This window comes from Accipiter gentilis, chromosome 4 (genome assembly GCF_929443795.1).
Source record: "Accipiter gentilis chromosome 4, bAccGen1.1, whole genome shotgun sequence".
NCBI classification, from domain to species: domain Eukaryota; kingdom Metazoa; phylum Chordata; class Aves; order Accipitriformes; family Accipitridae; genus Astur; species Astur gentilis.
Window position 1 is genome coordinate 14,657,131 of NC_064883.1, and position 18,481 is coordinate 14,675,611.

General features: G+C 40.0%; 1 protein-coding gene across 1 annotated transcript; it reads left to right on the top strand.

Annotated features, from left to right (window-relative positions):
* The first annotated feature begins 289 nt into the window (after positions 1 to 289).
* On the top strand, positions 290 to 11,106 carry AGR3 (anterior gradient 3, protein disulphide isomerase family member). Its single transcript, XM_049798945.1, has 8 exons — positions 290 to 500; positions 2,963 to 3,095; positions 5,331 to 5,394; positions 6,593 to 6,645; positions 7,297 to 7,373; positions 7,638 to 7,701; positions 8,771 to 8,854; positions 9,613 to 11,106. The coding sequence occupies exons 2-8, from the start codon at positions 2,990 to 2,992 to the stop codon at positions 9,660 to 9,662; spliced, it is 498 nt and encodes a 165-aa protein (XP_049654902.1). The 5' UTR covers positions 290 to 500; positions 2,963 to 2,989; the 3' UTR covers positions 9,663 to 11,106.
* The last annotated feature ends 7,375 nt before the right edge of the window (positions 11,107 to 18,481 follow it).

Genomic DNA, 18,481 nt, shown 5'->3' on the forward strand with positions numbered 1-18,481 from the left:
TTACAGTCCTCTACACAAAGTAACCCTTGTGTCTTCCTATTAGGTTCATACCTATCTTCAAGCACCAGTGAACCCAGGCATTCACTGGGAACAAAAGCACCTACAGTTCCAGCTTTCATTGGTGGTTTCTTTTTTCACTGGACATAAGCCAGACTCAAACTGTTTGAGGGGGGAAGTAGAAGACACACATAAGCCACTATTTATTTCCAGTCCTCATACAAGACACCTGATACAAGCCAAGACAAAGAGAAATCCAAGGATTCAGTGTATAAGCATGGGAACTCACAAGAGCAAAAGTTGGAGGGATGGCAGAAAAAGAAGGGGGAGGGTGGAAACACGTGAATTTCGTTTTCAGCTAAAAGGTTCCTCTCATTTTTTCCCAGGTGAATGTGCTGTTGTTGCACCTGGGCAGCTCCGGTGTTCTGTGCTTAAATCACACTGATTTTTACCTAACCAGTTCCAGAAAAAGGACTTTCCAACAGGAGAATTGATCGCTGCTGGTGAGCAAGTATTTCTCATTCTTAACTTTCCTTTATTACAGCAATGAGGTTTGGTTGACAAATGCATTACAAGCCTAGTTATAAAAAAAAAGACAACTGACAGATGCTTAGAGATTAGCTGGCAAAACATTTGTTCTGACAGAGAGATGAAGGCAATCCATATGGTGTTGGCTGTCATTTTTTTCTCTTAATCAATTAACTAGCATTGGATCATGTAACATAAAAAATTCAGAATATTGAATTTAAACTGCCTCCAGCTACAGCTCCCTAAATTATCCTTCCAAAACCCTATTGGTTTTCAGTAGGATGATAATCAATTATTTAAGCTTCAGATAATTAATCTTGTGACTTGAAGAGATGTACACTTTGACTTTTTTATGAATACATCACAAAAAGAGAACTGATCCACGCATTCTATACCTGCTTTATAGAGACATTGTCTGGTGTGATTTCAAAGCCATAACTATTTATATTTAAATAGCATTTTAACATGTTAATATAAATGCTAGATCTTATTGTTAACATCTAATAGGTAAACTGATTGTAAGGGTAGTTATTAACTTTCACGTAGAGTTGCTACAAATACTCATTCGTCAAGAGTATAGCAGTAGGGTGTACTGATCTGCTTTTGCTGACTGAAGTTAGTGGGCTGCACAAACATGGGAGAAAATCTGAATGGAATTTTTATTACTAAGAAATCCTCATCCCCCAGATTTAACTAAAAGTTACAGTCTCTCCTTAGGAAACACTGGAAAACTCCACATTTTCTTATTAAACATTGATAATCTCCAATCATCTAATTAATGTGTATAATTAGTAAGATCCAAAGGAGACTCTCTTCTAAAACTCAGCCAACACTAGCTAACATGAACAAGCCTAAGGAAGGATGTGAAACAAAGAACAACTCTAGAGCTGTGATGCCATGTGGGGGGGGGAGGGAACTGTTGTGGACAAGTCTGAGGAGAAAAATGTTATCATGAATGTGTTAATTACTTTAGCAACCTAGGAAAATTTCTTCAGAAATATAAGATTCTTACTACATGATGATACTTCATTTTTTCTAGAATTTTGCACATTTTAATGTGCAAATTTTTCTTCAATCAATTGTATAGAATTCTTTACTTGTATTGAGATTGCCAGTTACTGGAAGTGGAGTTTGGATTTGTTCACTAGAAATTGAACTGTTAACAGTGATATTAGTTATGTTGAGAGATTCATTGAAGTAAGGAAGCTGCTGCACTTCTTATGCCTCTCTGTCCTAAGGAGCATGAAGCATCTTCTTTGGCAGTGCTCAGGGCTGTATTTCCATACTAGATATCACTTTTAAACTCAAGTTTGAAATTTGCTTTATCAATGCAGGCACAAGTGTTTGGGTTTTTTGTTTTGGTTTTTTTTTTTTGTATTTAAGTCAAAGCACTTTCTCAATGGGTCATCCTGGTAACTCCTAAAGCTCAGCCTCTGAAAAGTGGAATCTCCAGCAAGAACTGATAAGCTCACTGGGTGGTATCATGGGCTACATGCATTATATTTTTTAACTTAGTTCACACCATCAGGTATCCACCTGAATATCAGAGCTTTAATGGCTAAAGATGATTGTACCGGGCAGAAAGACGTCTTATCAATTAAAAAAAATTGGCTTTGTAATGCTTTTCCTCAAGCATTCCTTTCATTCTCTGATTTCTATCAAGACCAGAAGCTACTGAATTTCTTATTATGATCTTTGTCAGGAAAAGAAGCAAACATCTTCAGAACACTGAAACAGTCAGGAGCACAGATGGATTGTTTTATTCAGCAGGAGTTGAGCCGAGGGGAAGAATGGGGAAATTTTTTGAGTTTTTATTGTGAGAAACAGCTGGAAATTTCTTTGACATTTATCTCACAATCTTTAACATCCTGGTTCACAGAATGCAGGCTAAAAAAAAAATTATGGCAATTTCAACATTCTGGGGGGATTTGCCCATTTAAAATGTATTATACCTGGAGGCAAGTATTTGTCAATTTTCCTATTTTATTAAGGAGGATATCATGAGACATCTTTTGACCAAAAAACCTACTATCCACAAAAAAGATCCCATGCTGTTATATTTCACTGAAATTAAAAAACTAACAGAACAAACAAATAGTAGCACTATCATGAAATTGTCATAATTCAGTATTACAACATTGTACTAGTTCATAAAAATCAAATGCTGGGTGACCAGAAATGAACTGAAATGAACTTTGCTCCCCTGATCACACTGTAGTGAGAACCGTCCCCTGCAGCCTAATTTTGACAGCTGAAAGCAGTGTTCTGTGATAAAATTAAGCACCTCCATTTTGCACTTTTCTCACAAAGAAAGGCATTTCTAGAAATAACCAAAACCGTCTCTGTAGTATAGATTGTCAGGATACCACTAACACATTGATTTACACTGTGCCAGGTGACAAATCCATGCGACTAAAGCTGTTGCTTTGTTTTCCAGTTTCCTTACTGCATTGAAAGGGAAATAATGGTCCATTCAACATTGGCCTTGTCCCTCCTGCTAATTGCAGTCTCTTCCAACCTTGCGATGGCAATCAAAAAGGAAAAACGAACACCTCAGACACTGTCAAGAGGTACTGTATATTTACTGTATGTAGTTACCTCTTTATCTTACCATGTAGGTCAGCAAATGTTTTTATTTAGAATGTACATAGAAGCACATATATACTTACTGAGGTGTGTTTCACTAGTGTACAGTGACACTCCAAGTAGTGCATCTTCTCATTCCATGTCATTTCACTCCGTCAGTTTGTTCTTAAGGATATGGCTGAGGGCCTCATATAACCTGCATAATTTATATAACTCACGGTGACCTAGCAGAAGCGAGTAACCTAAAATGAGTCTCTCAAATGAGGATGCACCTTTAGGACTATCAGTGAAAAAATATTCCTTCATCTACTACTTAAAAGATATTTTATTACAGTCTCATAACTTCAGTTACTATGGAACTATTCTTCTACATACCCATTTTTATACACAGAACAAACTGTAGTATAGATTGTTAGGATACCACTAACACATTGATTTACACTGCACCAGGTGACGAACCCATGCAGCTAAAGCTGTTGCTTTAGTTTGAGGCACTGGTGGATTTTTCTGTGTGATATTTTTTTTCTTTTGCTAGCACAGTCATGCTTTGCAGTGAATAATTCACTTCCTTGTGGTACATAATTTTCAACTCGGATGTTAACTGAAGACCCTATTTTAAGTTATTTATGTCTGATGAAGCCTTAGAAATACAAGCAGAGAAATAACTTACCAAGGTCTTTCCTCTTCTCCATCCTTCCTATCCTTTTGGGCCTATTCACCCCCAAAAATCTCCAGCTCCCTTTCTGACCTCTTCTGCAAGCTGTGCGAAGCCTACAGACCCCACAACTCACCTCTGAGATGGCCCCATACAAGGCACTGGCAAAGCCACACCTGTCACAGAGATCCCATCTGAGCCTAATTGCTCAGGGAGCACTTGACAAAATCATGCGACACCTGGACTGCCCAAGGAGAAATTGCAAATCACTTCTCGTAAGTGGTATCCCTGGAGAAAGGTTGTAATCGATGTGGTATCTATTGCCTATCTTGCCTAGATCAGGGTTTATTTTTCTCAGTAAGCCTAAATGCATAAAAAGATAACAAAACCCTTAAATTCTGGCAATTTTGAAAAAAACAGTCACAGAAAACAAGTGTCAGTTTTCTAATTCTGATTTCAGGCCTTTTGGGATGCCTTGAGCGCTTTACCTGTAATTTTCACAGATCAGAGGGGAATACTTAAACCTGCTGCAAAATGACCCTTGCTGACTGACTCCTCTGTGCAGTTACCTACGTCAGCAGTTGACTTCAGCCAGGGCTGGGAACACACTGGTCAACATGCCAAAATCCCACCATCAACCAGACAGATCTGTAATCAAAATCACTCTCCTGAAAGAAGAGATGACCAAGTAGCGTCACAAGCAATTGTTCTGTGAGAAAGCTAACAGCAAATCTCTACATAACCGGGGCTGGTCCAAGCGCTGTCCAGACAGCACAGAAGAAACAGAGCCTTAACCTGGTCCAGATCCAGAAGTTGTTCTACAATTCCCATGAGGGTTGTCATGAATGGAGCAACACTGCCTGGGAGGCAGGGATCTACTACACAGGGGCTGGCATCTTGGGATCTGAAGGCATGAAACCAACTGGGCAATTTGCTTTTTGAGATCCGTCTATCACCAGCTATGGATGAGCTATGAAGCTGATGATTCATTAGCATTTTGTTTCAGTGGAGATTTTTGTTTAACAGCCATTGTTTTATTAAATTATTCAATTAAATGAAGCACTTGCAACTCCAGGGGATTGAAATTCATTACTTGGGAGTTAAGTTTACAACCCAGGACTGTTCTAACGACTTTCATATTAAAGTTGATCTTATTTGAGCTGTCATATTTTATTTTTCTCTCCTTTATAAGCCAACTTTCTCTTTAAGCCCCAGGGTCTACATGAAATACGGAGCAGACAAGGTAGAGATATAAAGGATTTGAGTGCTGATTTAGGGACCTCTGAGTATTTAGAAAGATATCTAACAGATTTGCCAAAGGAATTGAACTGGATACACAACCATCTGAGGGGTTTGGGGGGGTTTGGTTGTTGGGGTTTTTTTAAATCTTCCAGTGCACCTTTCAGGAGATGTAAAATTAGCATATCCACAGTATTTGGGAACCTTTGACTAAAAAATCCAAATTCTATTTGTGTAGAACCATTGATAAATACAAAAAAAAAAAAAGGAATTTGTTATGAGTTACTTGCCTGGCTACCAGTTAATCCTTTTGTTGTATTTCTAGGGTGGGGAGATGAAATTACCTGGGTACAAACTTATGAAGAAGGGCTTTATCAAGCAAAAAAAAGGTAAGAGATTAAAAATAGTTTGTAAAACAAAGTTGTTAGTAATGCCTGAATATACTATAATGAAACAAAACAAAGAAACACTATGACAGATGATCTGCAGACCACCCAGTTAAATAAAACAGATTTTGTGTCTATAAACAAAAGCTGTTCGAGGGGTCTTATGACTGTGAAGCAACATTGTTTGCTGATAGTTTAACACTGTCCTTTCTTTGTCACAACAGCATTGTTGTCATTTGATTAAGCAATGATAAATAGATATTAAAATTTTAAAAATATGTCTGTTGTGGGTTTTTTTTAATATCATGTACCTCTGATTACTTCCTTAATCAACACCTGGAAATCAGTTATATTTTCTCTTGCATGGTGGTCTACTGCTTCTGAGGTTTTCCCCAACACACTTCATTAGTTGGCATATGTGCATGATGTACTCGCAGTTTCTCACTGCATTTTAGAGCATAATAGTGTACATAGCATGAGGTATTGTTAAATTGAAGGCAAATTATTTTTAAAATAAAAGGCAATTTCATGTGCCCTATGTGAAAATGGCTAGAATTGAACAGTTCTTGAGAGTGATAACAGATCAAGCATTAGTAACTGATTTACTGAGTAGTAACAGTAGTTTTAAAAACAAAGGACAAAATGCACAGAATTGTTTTATGTTTTGACATCCAAATATATAAAATTTTGATACTTTACCAGACTATTTACTGAAAAAAATAATTTATTGTATATCTGTTCAAGAAAGCTTAAAAGACATGAATCTTTTCATGGGAAGTATTTGATGATAAACCCAATTTTATAAAAATTATTTTATTCCAGTTCATACAGATTATTTTTATTTTCTTAATCATGGAGAACTTCACACCTAAGCACTATTAAATACCTTTTCAGTTTGATTATATACTAACTGGGAATGAAATGATGATGGGTCCGTTGTTTCTTTCTTCTAGAATCTCTTACTTTAGAAAACCTATTTAGATACAGAAACTCTATTTCTCTATTTCTTTCTTTTACAAAGAAATTATTTTATTTTCCCTTGCTCAGAAATGTTTGCAATTCTTTACAGAATGCCTTTATGGTTTTACTGTTAGTTAATATAATATTAAATGTAATTTGCCTTTTCTGATCTGCTAGTAAAATCACCCATTTGTATACTTGTCAAATGATCTAACTACATGTTTTATTATTACTAATAAAGTAACAAGCCACTGATGGTAATTCATCATTTGGAAGACTGTCAATACTGCCAAGGTAATTTTGATTTTTTTTTGAGTCTTAAAATTTTGTGAATATTTTTATAAGAAACTGCACCTATCTATATATTTACCTTGCACTTACTGAAAATCATTTAAAGAAATAGGTAAATGAAAATGTATTTGAAAAACTAAGGATTTATTACTGTTATTTACAAAAACTCCACTATAAAACTACCTAACAAAGAACATGAAAAATACTTAGTGCTGTTGTCCTGCTATCCCTAATGCAGCGCTCGTCAGTTTAAATTAAGAGACACAGATTTGCTACTGACTCATTGAACAGATTTAATATTGTTTGGCTCTCCTGAACTGGTAACTAAAGAAGGAGATGAGGACAGGGCTGCTGAAATCGATCTAATAAGAATTTTCTGAGAATAATGCACTTTTGTCAAGCTGAGACATGGTGTCCATTGAGACGACAGGCTTCATAAATAACAGAAAAGAGCTTCCACTTTCATAGCCGGGAGGTTGTACTGACATGGGTCAAAAAAACAAAAAGCAGTGATAGAGCCCTTAAGTGTCTCCTCAGGAATGTGCATCAGCAGAGATGGGAACAATGTGGCCAGTCTCTGGCCAATGTGGTGCCTAAACACAGATGGAAAGGCAGAGTTTGAGATGGACTTCAAAATGATCATGTCTTTTCTAGCCCTGAAGAAAGCTTTTGCAGAAAATGAAGAGATACAGGAAATGGCCCAAAATAACTTCGTTATGCTGAATCTCATGGTATGAAGGGTTTGGGGCGATTTGACTGGTATCTTTTTTTTGGGGGCCTGTGTTTTCTCTTTCTTTGTCTTGCTTTTTCATGTCATATTAGCTAAATATCTCTGGCATTTCAGTTACACGTAAGTACAGGCATGTGCCTGTATATCCACATACAAGTAGTACCTTTTCTGGTTTTGTCCTCTGGTACAAGACTATTCACTGGTGGTACTACGTCAGCAAAATTTACAGAAATATTTTGATAACTAGCTTTAATTTCTCTGCCAGCATGAAACCACAGATAAAAACCTGTCTCCTGATGGACAATATGTGCCTCGAATCATGTTTGTAGGTATGTACAATATTTATGTATCTTCAAAGATGTGATATCTGAGTCTACACCAGTGTCCTCCTTTGCGGACATCAAAACGATTAATTTTGCAAAAAGAAAATAGCTCAAAATTTATCATTACCATGGCATTAGTCTGGAACTTGGCAAATCTGAGTTCAGTTCTCCCTCTGTCACAGGCTTTCACCCTCGTAAACTTCCTCAGGTTACAGATATGTTCTGGAGGGTACATAATTTGTGCTTGGGGGCAAGATGCTTAAATTTCTCTTAGCATCTGAGCATTTGCTCTCCATGCTTCTTGCTAGTGCTGTTTTCAGACAAAGTTTACTGAAAGCAGTCAAATATCTGACTGAAAGTAGATGTCTACAGTGCGGACATTGCTACAGAGCAAGTCAATAGTCAGTGGCACCTAAGGAATGATTTATCCCATCGTAAAGTTGACTTCTGGAATAGATCAAATGAATCATGCCCCAGAGTGCCTGTTCCTTTTCACCGACTGTACAGGGAGCCTAGAGTAACTAGCTCTGTGGTGGCATCCAAAGTTAGGTGAGATGAAGCCCGCACTCAGACAGAGAGCAATGTAGTAACAGGAGTCAGTTAATTAACAAAAAGCTTTGAAGGGGAACTGGGAGATGAGATGTCCACAACAACTTGCTCCCATGATGGGAACATTAACAATCACAAGATTTTCATTCTGAAGGCTCTAGGTAGGTCATGCTAATATTGCATTAGATATTCATGACCCTCACTATGTGTGCATCCAGTCAAACTGTCCTCTCCTGATATAACCCCAGAACTTGTAAAACAGGATGGTTTTCTTTAAATAGGGATGAAATACATGTGTAATCTATCACTTAAAAATACCTGCATAATATAAAAATAAGCACTAGCTTTTGTTCAGGATTTCTCCAATTAAAGAGCAGTTGGTTGGAACAGAGCATAACGGCCTAGCAATTGCCTCATTGATGAAATCAGAACACCTCAGAAACAGGGCTGTCAAAGTAGTGCCACGGACATCGCCCTCAGCTGTTGTGGGAACGGAAAGCAGGGTTGAATATAATTATTTTTCCAGATCCATCTCTCACAGTAAGAGCTGATATCACAGGAAGATACTCCAACCGGCTTTACACTTATGAACCACAAGACATACCATTCTGTAAGTGCCCTCTTTGTTGTGTTACTTTGCATTTCACATTGTAAGCAGCCAGCTACACCCCATCCCAATCATTTGTGCTTGAGAATCTGTTGAGATCTCAAAGTAATGAATAAAGACTGTAAGTGACCATTTGCAAAAAATTATAATAGTCTAACCTGTTTTAGCAAAAGACTTAAGCACAACTATTGTCCCATTGAATTTATTGGGACTATTCGGGTAAGACGAAAGATCATGGGTGAGAACTTTCAGGATCAAGATCTCAGCAGTTTGCTGGGAAACAGTGAACGTCACTACGCTGAAAAGTATCCAGCTGTGCAATGTAAACAGCCAGTGGTGGGAGGGAATTGGTAGAGAAATGCTGGTGATTACCCGAGTACCACCTAACACCCATATTTCAGAAAAGAATGTGATTTTTCAGGTTGAGCTAGTCCTTACTCTATACCATCTATCTGACACCAGTGCGGTATCTCACCACAAATATGCACATCGTCTGATTACCAGGCTTGCTATTGAGAAATGAGGGAGTTGAAAGGAGTCTTGTCAAATCCCTTTAACTTAAACATTTTGATTCATGAAACTTTTTACCTTCTGCTTTAGTATCAGTGCCAGAATTTTCACAATAGAAAGCTCTAAAATAGAATGTGTGATCATAAATTAATTTTGGTGTAAACAGTTTACTAATCAAACTAGGTGGGTTTTTTAATTGTACAAATGCACTTTAAGTATGTTTTTACAGTTCTTATTCATTTTTCTTTCAGTAATAGAGAACATGAAGAAAGCACTACGCCTCATTCAGACAGAACTCTAACCAGCAACGGTCAAATGACCATAGCCTCTACGAGGTGAAGCTGCACTAGGAAACATAACTTTTTAAAATATTTTAGTTAACCTCTCTGTCTCTACTAGCATTTTGAACTCTTACCAAGCAGCTTTGGTATGTCAGATTTCATAAGGAATTTATATGTTCAACTTGAAGAACAAACATAGAAAGACTATTGCGCCCTTTTGGAAAATAAGAAGAGAAATCTGTTAATCACTTTGAAATTAGTTATCTGAATAACTGAAAGTGATGGTTTAAGGTGCAGCAACTTTGAGCTGTATTTTATCAGTCCAACTATGACTTTAAGTCAGCTATGACTTCTGACCAAGAGTTATAACCATTCTTTTTTATGTCTATTTGCAATTTATTATATAAGTTTATAGCTGCATCTCAGCTCCTAATTTTTATTTTTATTGCAAGAAGCTTGTAAGTCGTTAGTGTACCTCTGCTTTATGCACTTATTTCTCATTAAAGAAAAAGAAACTTTACTGGCAAATCAGACAGGAAGGCTCTTCCTCTAGATTTTGGAATAGCTTATATAGAAAAAAACCTGTGATCTGGGCTTAGCTTTCTTCTGTATAATCCTTTAACTATAATTCTGATAGCTGAAAACAGAACAGACATTTCACGCTGAGCATGTGGCCTCAGTGAGGTGATAATCATCAAATAGCAACTACAGGTTTTGCTATGATAAAGATACAGTGAAGCAAGAGAGATGGAAGGAGATAGTCCCAGAACTCCCCTCCTGAGGCTAAGTGATGCTTGTAAAGTCTGGTATGGGAAAAATGAGTAGGCTTGTCCTAGCTCTTTTCATTTAAATGGCACTTGAGTCATGTGAAGCTCATCCCAGGTCATTCCCTCTTTTTCTGTAGCATCCCAACCCAGACACCACAGTGGCAGCTTAGTGAGGGGATCTGTACATCCAAAGTCTTCACAAAATTTCCCCAGGATCACCATATGCAAAGGCAGACACCTGTTTTGAGTAAAAAGCTGAGTCAGTTGAAAGTTTGTTATCCTAGCAATGCACTTTTTCATTAGAGCAAGATATTAAGAGATTCATCTGCAGTAAGAGCATGTATGTTATGTTACGTGCAAAGCACCCGTGTCACTTGTTTGTGCCACCTGCCACTTCCTATGATGCTGCCTGTATACACATATAAAAAATGAAGGAAGGATCTTTGAGGGACACCTTTGCTACTTCACAATACCTAGTATTAATTTGTCATGAATGAGTTATATTGCACCTATCTATGTCTTCATAATTATGTAAAATTTGGATATAAGCATAAATTCCAACAGAGTGGTGATAAACGACCTGTACACTAAGAGAAAAAAAATTCTTGTATTAGTCATGAACAATATATTGTCTTCATAATCAGTTAAATGATTTTTTAACCTATGGGAAAATGCTAGAAACCAAATTAAACTGGTAATCGCATTCCTTTGAGTTGTGTTTAGCTCTGCTCATTGATGTCTGTATCTGTTCCAGATTTGGCAACATTTCCCAGTCTGTGGGGATACCCTCTTTTGAGCACGCCAGAGATGTTCAGGAGAAAGGGATACGAGATCACTGCCAGAGATGACACATGAGATAGCCATGGCAGCACTTTCAAAACAGAGACAAGAGATTTATTTTGGAGAGAAGCACAGCACAAAATAACTTTGGAAATGCTTAAGTACGGTAGATTCAAAACATTACCAAAAAGAGTAGGTGGAAAGTGGTGGGTCTTTGCTGTCATACTGCAGGGAATTTTTTCCCCTCCATACGTTCACTTTCAACATCAGCCAAGATCACAGGAGACATTGGCTTGAAAGAACCCCTGCTCTAACTCAGGCAGGAAATCAAATGTGGGAATGTTACAATATTAGCCAAAGCCTGCTTCACCTACTTAAGATTCAGAAGACTGAGGTTGCAAGCTCTGGATGGATATTTGAGGGAAGGCTGCACTCGTGGAAGTGTTTGCATGGCTATGCTTTCACTGCAGTGTGAAACAAAAACTTTCCATTTCAGATCTGGAAAGCAGATGCAAAACAAACCTGTTGTCTTCCCTTCAACTCTAGTAACTACATCTTTGTCCATGGTATTCTTGTTTCCTTGCCTGCTACTACTATTCCATTAATTGCAAAGATGACAGTGTCTGCCATAAAAGGCTACTCTCATGGACTACCCCACTCAGTCCAGATATTCCATCAGCCTTTCAGTAAAGAAAGGGCACCCTTCCTTCAGCATATAAATGCTGAAGACCATAAATATGCTGAGGGTTCCTTTGGGATTATACAGTGGATGAGCACTTTACCTCTTCATTCCTGTTAAATTGATACATGCACACCTATACAGCCCAAACCCAGGGATGATGTCCTTTTTGTGCTGATTGTCACTGCTCACATGGAAATGTTAATACATTTCTATACCAGAGGGAAGCCACAGACGCAGTCTGAGGTCACAGCATTGTAATTCTGTAAAAGCAAGCTCAGGGTGGGGGATCGCATTAATGTACATAAATGCCCAAAGGGAGGGTGCAAAGAGGACAGAGCCAGGCTCTTTTCAGTGGTGCTCAGTAACAGGACCAGAGGCAATGGGCACAACCTGAAACACAGGAGTTTCTGTCTGAACATCAGGAAACACTTTTTTCCAGTGAGGGTGACTAAGCACTGGCCCAGGTTGCCTAGGGAGGCTGTGGACTCTCTGACCTTGGAGATATTCAAAAGCTGTTTGGACATGGTTCTGGGCAACTGGCTGTAGGTGGCCCTGCTTGAGCAGGCCATTGGACCAGATGACCTCCAGACGTACCTTCCAACCTCAATCATTTTGTGAAGTCAGCAGTCTGAACTCAGTGAGGTTATTTAGCTGGACTTATAACTTAGATGCTTTTAGAGAATTATCAGCTAAAAATGTAAGTCACTACTTTCAGTCAACAGAAAACAAGACCTGCTTGTTTAACTGATGGGAGCAAAATTGCAAAAGCAACATGATTCACAGGGACAGGGACTTATTTTACTCTTACAATTTAAATTGTTAGGGTTATAGATATGAGGGGTGGCCCTCATAGTGAGTGAATAGCTAATGTCCAAGAGCTATTCCTAGATACAAGGACACACTGTAGTCGCTCTGAGATAAGGTTACCAAACTCAACCCACAGCTCATGCCTGTGGTTGCCCTCAGTGAATTTACTGTACTGAGAAATTCTGATGTGTAGACTTTGCTTTGGTTCCTCTGGAGATAGCACATACTGGCTACCTCCACTCAGTCAAAATCAAGTTTATTCATTCTTCACTGCTGATAGCAATTCTTAATAATTCCTAACAAACACTGAAGTCGCGTAAATATCCTACACTCTACTCAACCATGAGGAGATGGGTGTCAACCTGATCTGAAAGTTATATGATGTTGACTATTATTTTACACAAACATTTGCATACTTATGGATTATATTTGGGTCACTTAGAATCATAGAATCATAGAATTGTTAGGTTGGAAAAGACCTTTAAGGTCATCAAGTCCAACCATAAACTTAGCACTACCAAGTCCACCAGTAAACAATGTCCCTAAGTGCCACATCTACACATCTTTTAAATACCTCTAAGGATGTTTACTCAACCACTTCCCTGGACAGCCTGTTCCAATGCTTGATAGCCCCTTAAGTGAAGAAATTTTTCCTAATATCCAATCTAAACCTCCCCTGCCACAACTTGAGGCCATTTCATCTTGTCCTTTTGCTTGTTACTTGGGAGAAGAGACTGACACCCACCTCGCTACAACCTCCTTTCAGGTAGCTGTAGAGAGCAATAAGGTCTCCCTTTTCTCCAGGCTAAACAACCCCAGTTCCCTCAGCTGCTCCTCATAGGACTTGTTCTCTAGACCCTTCACCAGCTTCCTTGCTCTTCTTTGGACACGCTCTAGCACCTCAATGTCTTTCTTGTAGTGAGGGGCCCAAAACTGAACACAGGATTCGAGGTGCAGCCTCACCAGTGCCAAGTACAGCAGGACAATCACTTCCCTAGTCCTGCTGGCCACACTATTTCTGGTACAGCCTTCTTGGCCACCTGAGCACACTGCTGGCTCATATTCAGCCAGCTGCCGACCAACACCCCCAGGCCCTTTTCCAGCAGACAGCTTTCCAGCCACTCTTCCCCAAGCCTATAATGTTGCATGGGGTTGTTGTGACCCAAGAGCAGGACCCGGCACTCGGCCTTGTTGAACCTCATACAATTGGCCTTGGCCCATCGATCCAGCATGGCCAGATCCTTCTGTAGAGCCTTCCTATCCTCCAACAGATCAACACTTCTGCCCAACTTGGTATCATCTGCAAACTTACTGAGGGTGCACTCAAATCCCTCATCCAGATCATTGATAAAGATATTAAACAGAACTGGCCCCAGCACTGAGCCCTGGGGAACACCACTTGTGACTGGCCACCAGCTGGATTTAACTCCATTCACCACAACTCTTTGGGCCCGGCCATCCAGACAGTGTTTTACCCTGCAAAGCATACACCCGTCCAAGCCATGAGCGGCCAGTTTCTCCAGGAGAATGCTGTGGGAAACAGTGTCAAAGGCTTTACTGAAGTCCAGGTAAACAACACCCACAGCCTTTCCCTCATCCACTAAGTGGGACACATTGTCACAGAAGGAGATCAGGTTAGGCAAGCAGGACCTGCCTTTCATAAACCCATGCTGACTGGGCCTCCTCGCCTGGTTGTCCTGTATGTGCCGCATGATGGCACTCAGGATGATCTGCTCCATAACCTTCCCCAGCACCGAGGTCAGATGGACAGGCCTGCAGTTCCCCAGATCTTCCTTCTGGCCCTTCTTGCAGATGGGTGTCATGTTTGCTAACCTCCAGTCAACTGGGACATCCCTGGTTAGCCAGGGTTGCTGGTAAATGATGGAAAGTGGCTTGGTGAGCACTTCCACCAGCTCCCTCAGTACCCTTGGGTGGATCCCATCCTGCCCCACAGACTTTTGTGTGTCTAAGTGGTGTAGCAGGTCACTAATCATTTCCCCTTGGATTATGGGGGCTTCATTCTGGTCCCCATCCTTGTCTTCCAGCTCAGGAGCTTGGGTACCCCAAGAACAACATGTCTTACCATTAAAGACTTAGGCAAGGAAGGCATTCAGTACCTCAGCCTTTTCCTCATCCTCTGTCAATATGGTTCCTCTTGCACGTAATAAAGGATGGAGAGTCTCCTTAGCCCTCCTTTTGTTGGTAATGTATTTATAGAAAATTTTTTTATTGTCTTTTACAGCAGTAGCCAGATTAAGAACTAGCTGGGCTTTGGCCCTTCTAATTTTCTCCCTGCATAACCTCACCACATCCTTGTAGTCCTTCTGAGTTGCTTGCACCTTCTTCCAAAGATCATAAACTCTCCTTTTTTCCCTGAGTTCCAACCAAAGCTTTCCGTTCAGCCAGGCCAGCCTTCTTCCCTGCCAGCTGGTCTTTCGGCACATAGGGACAGCCTGCTCCTGCAACTTTCAGATTTCCTTCTTGAAGAATGTCCAGCCTTCCTGGACTCCTTTGCCCTTCAGCACTGCCTCCCAAGGGACTCTGTCAACCAGGCCCCTAAACAGGCCAAAGTCCACCATCTGGAAGTCTAAGGGTGGTAGTTCTGCTGACCTCCCTCCTTACTTCTCCAAGAATCAAAAACTCTATCATTTCATGATCGCTGTGCCCAAGATGGCCTCCAACCGTCACATCAACCACAAGTCCTTCTCTGTTTGCAAACAACAGGTACAGTGGGGCCCCTTCCCTAGTTGGCTCCCTCAGCAACTGTGTCAGGAAGTTATCATCTTCCACACACACCAGGAACCTCCTAGACTGTTTCCTCTCTGCTGTATTGTATTTCCAGCAGAGGTCCGGTAAATTGAAATCCCCCACGAGAACAAGGGCTAGCGATTGTGAGACTTCTCCTAGCTGCTTATAGAATACTTCATCTGCCTCTTCATCCTGGTTGGGTGGTCTGTAAGACTCCCACCACAATATCTCCCTTGTTGGCCTTCCCCTGGTTCTTACTCATAAACACTCAATCCTATCGTCACCATCATTAAGCTCTAGAAAATCAAAAAACACCGTAACATACAGGGCTACCCAACAACCTCTCCTTCCTCACCTATTCCTTCTGAAGAGTTTATAGCCATCAATTGCAGCACTCCAGTTGTGTGAGTCATCCTACCATGTTTCCAGGGTGGCAACTATATCACAGTTTTCCTGCTGCACAATGGCTTCCAGCTCCTCCTGTTTGTTTCCCATTGCACGCCACATGGCTTTATTCACAATATTAGAGGGCAGATTATTATTCCTACTCTTTACTTACCTCTCTTAAGAAAGAGTGGGAAGCTGTTCCTTTTGTTCCTTGGTTAACTGGAACTAAACCAACCAGGTTTATTTGACCTCCGCTGTTTGGGTTATAGCTGAAGGAAGAGAATAAAAGACTGAAAATGTGAATGTGAGAGCAGAAGTTGATTTACACAAAATAAATTCAGTCACAATATAAGGACCAATAGCTGAGAAACCCTACCTCTGTAAACTGTGTGCTTTTGCAGAATTCATAACCTGTATACTATATGTATGAATGATAGTATTAACATGAGCATAATACAGCATCACCTGTGGAAGCCTATATTTTGTATAAAAGACTTCTCTGAGTTCTGCCTTTGCTACGAACAGCACATATTCTGGGAAGCAAACTTTATTGCCACTTATCCACATATCTATGCCTACTTTACTCTCTGGACTTATCTGTTGTAATCAGACCAAGGGTAGTCAAACAAATGTGGACTTAACGTCAGTGAGGTGAGGCACAGGAATCTGAGAACTGACGGAACAGGATCCTCCTCTATGTATCCGTCTCAGCACAGAAAGGCGTTGGCTTTTCTAGGCAGATGGTTGATGTATTGCTCTGCAGAGCTAAAACATTTTCCCATGTGCAAATATTTGTGCTTGACCAGAACAAAAGAACAGCCACCATACCTTTGTGTACCATGGAGGCGAGAGACTGTGGGACACCTCAGCACTTAAAATGCAAAAGTAACTTGATCTTGCAGAACAAGGCTGATATACTTTGGATTGTTTCATGGGCTACACGTGTTCTTGCCAAAGGCTGACACAGAGAGATTTCCAAATGCTGAGGTGTCCTCCACATGATAGGCCAAGTCACTGGTCTGCTTCCTTTGGTTTATTCCTTTGTCCACATCGATGCACAGATCCACAGTACGAATCATGCGGAAGCAAGAAGTCCAAAAACAGCAGTCACAAGGGGAGGAATATTTATTCTTCAACCAGAAAAAATTCCAGAATTTGCAATCTATATATTCATACCTTTTCCTTGCTGTTCAAGGTGCTTATGCTACTCACCACTTATCATCTTGGGTTGCTACTGTGTATTGTAAAGTAACTGACCTACTAGTCACTAAAAGTGGATCTATTTCGGCAGACTGTTTTCTTTTAAGAGGTATCAGATATTTGCTAATCATTTTAGAATAAGAGAAGACACACAAAAACAAAAGCCACCCCTATCTTTGCATAGTAAGAAAGAACCCAAGTACAGTAGTCATCCTTTAGTTCACACTGCCATATCAAGCACTGCATTTCAAAATTTCCCTATAATTCCAACGGTTATTAAGTAGATGTTCATCAAGTCACCCTTTGTACATATCTAAGTGTGACCTGTGAGAAAGAGAAAAGTTACCATATGCAATAATTTTTCAAGGTGAGACAACACTCCTCAGGGGTGGGTTTTTTTGGTGCTTAGACTTGGTTATTGCTTCCGGAAAGAACCTAAAAACACTTCAGAAAGATCTACTGTGTCTTCTGTTACCTTTCTGTGTGCACTGAGGATCACTTGTTACTGCTTTGCACGCCCTGGCTGCACGTCCCGAAGTGATTGTGGAAGGTTGGCACACACAAACCCAGCCTGCTATTTAGCACTCAGCCAGCTGGGGAGAGCCGAGTTCACAGATACATACAAACCACTGGCTTCATTACTTACGTTCGCATACAGGGAAGAGAACAGTGACTGCCTGGAGAAGAAGCTACACCCTAAGGTGAGGTGTACTGTACAGGATGGGGAAAAAGGAGCCTTGATCTGCTACGGTATTTTTTGCTTCAAGCCTACAAGCAGGTGGGGCTGGGATTTTACACAGCTCTCAAACATTTGTATCAGAGCACTGTAAGAACAAGACAAGAGCCCGCATCTCCCAGACCTGCTCTGGTTCACTTGGAAGAAAACTCCACATTCAATATAAGTTACTGTTATCAATATTTTCACATATACATGCCCACTGAGAAGCACTCTGACCCTAATTGAAAGAAATATTCCCTCATGGCCTCACTGGCTTTCGTTCTCATTAATTCATATACTCTCTATCTTGACAAAAAAAGACAAAAATCCCTAAATATCATAATGAGTTCCTGAAAGGGGATTCAGAGCAGCAGTTACCCTGGGCCTGGAAACTCAATCTTTCCTTCCTTGGAAAAACGCCCTTTCTTATTTACTAAGCAAACAAATTAATATACAGGGAGCCACACTCCAGTGAAAATGTATTATGGGTTGTTCTGCATTCTTGGACTAAAGAAATGGGATATGGAACAACTCCTTTAAAGAGAAAGAAAGCTTTGGGGTTTGTTTGTTGTTTATAAAAGCCAAGAAACAACTCTGTTGATGTCTCATGGAGATTTTTAAATGAATAAGTATTCTTTCATATGATATTTCTAGAAGGCAACAGTGCAAACTTGAACCTATCTTAATGTCTATGTGGTATCCCCTGTATGAAGACTACCAAGCATGACTACTAGGGATACATCGAGGCTG

Bases quoted from the DNA above. Each gene is read 5' to 3' on its own strand.
- AGR3 (XM_049798945.1), top strand. From the start codon at position 2,990: ATGGTCCATTCAACATTGGCCTTGTCCCTCCTGCTAATTGCAGTCTCT. The intron at 3,096-5,330 runs GTACTGTATATT...TTGTATTTCTAG, and splicing joins ACCTCAGACACTGTCAAGAG to GGTGGGGAGATGAAATTACC. The intron at 8,855-9,612 runs GTAAGTGCCCTC...TTTTTCTTTCAG, and splicing joins ACCACAAGACATACCATTCT to TAATAGAGAACATGAAGAAA.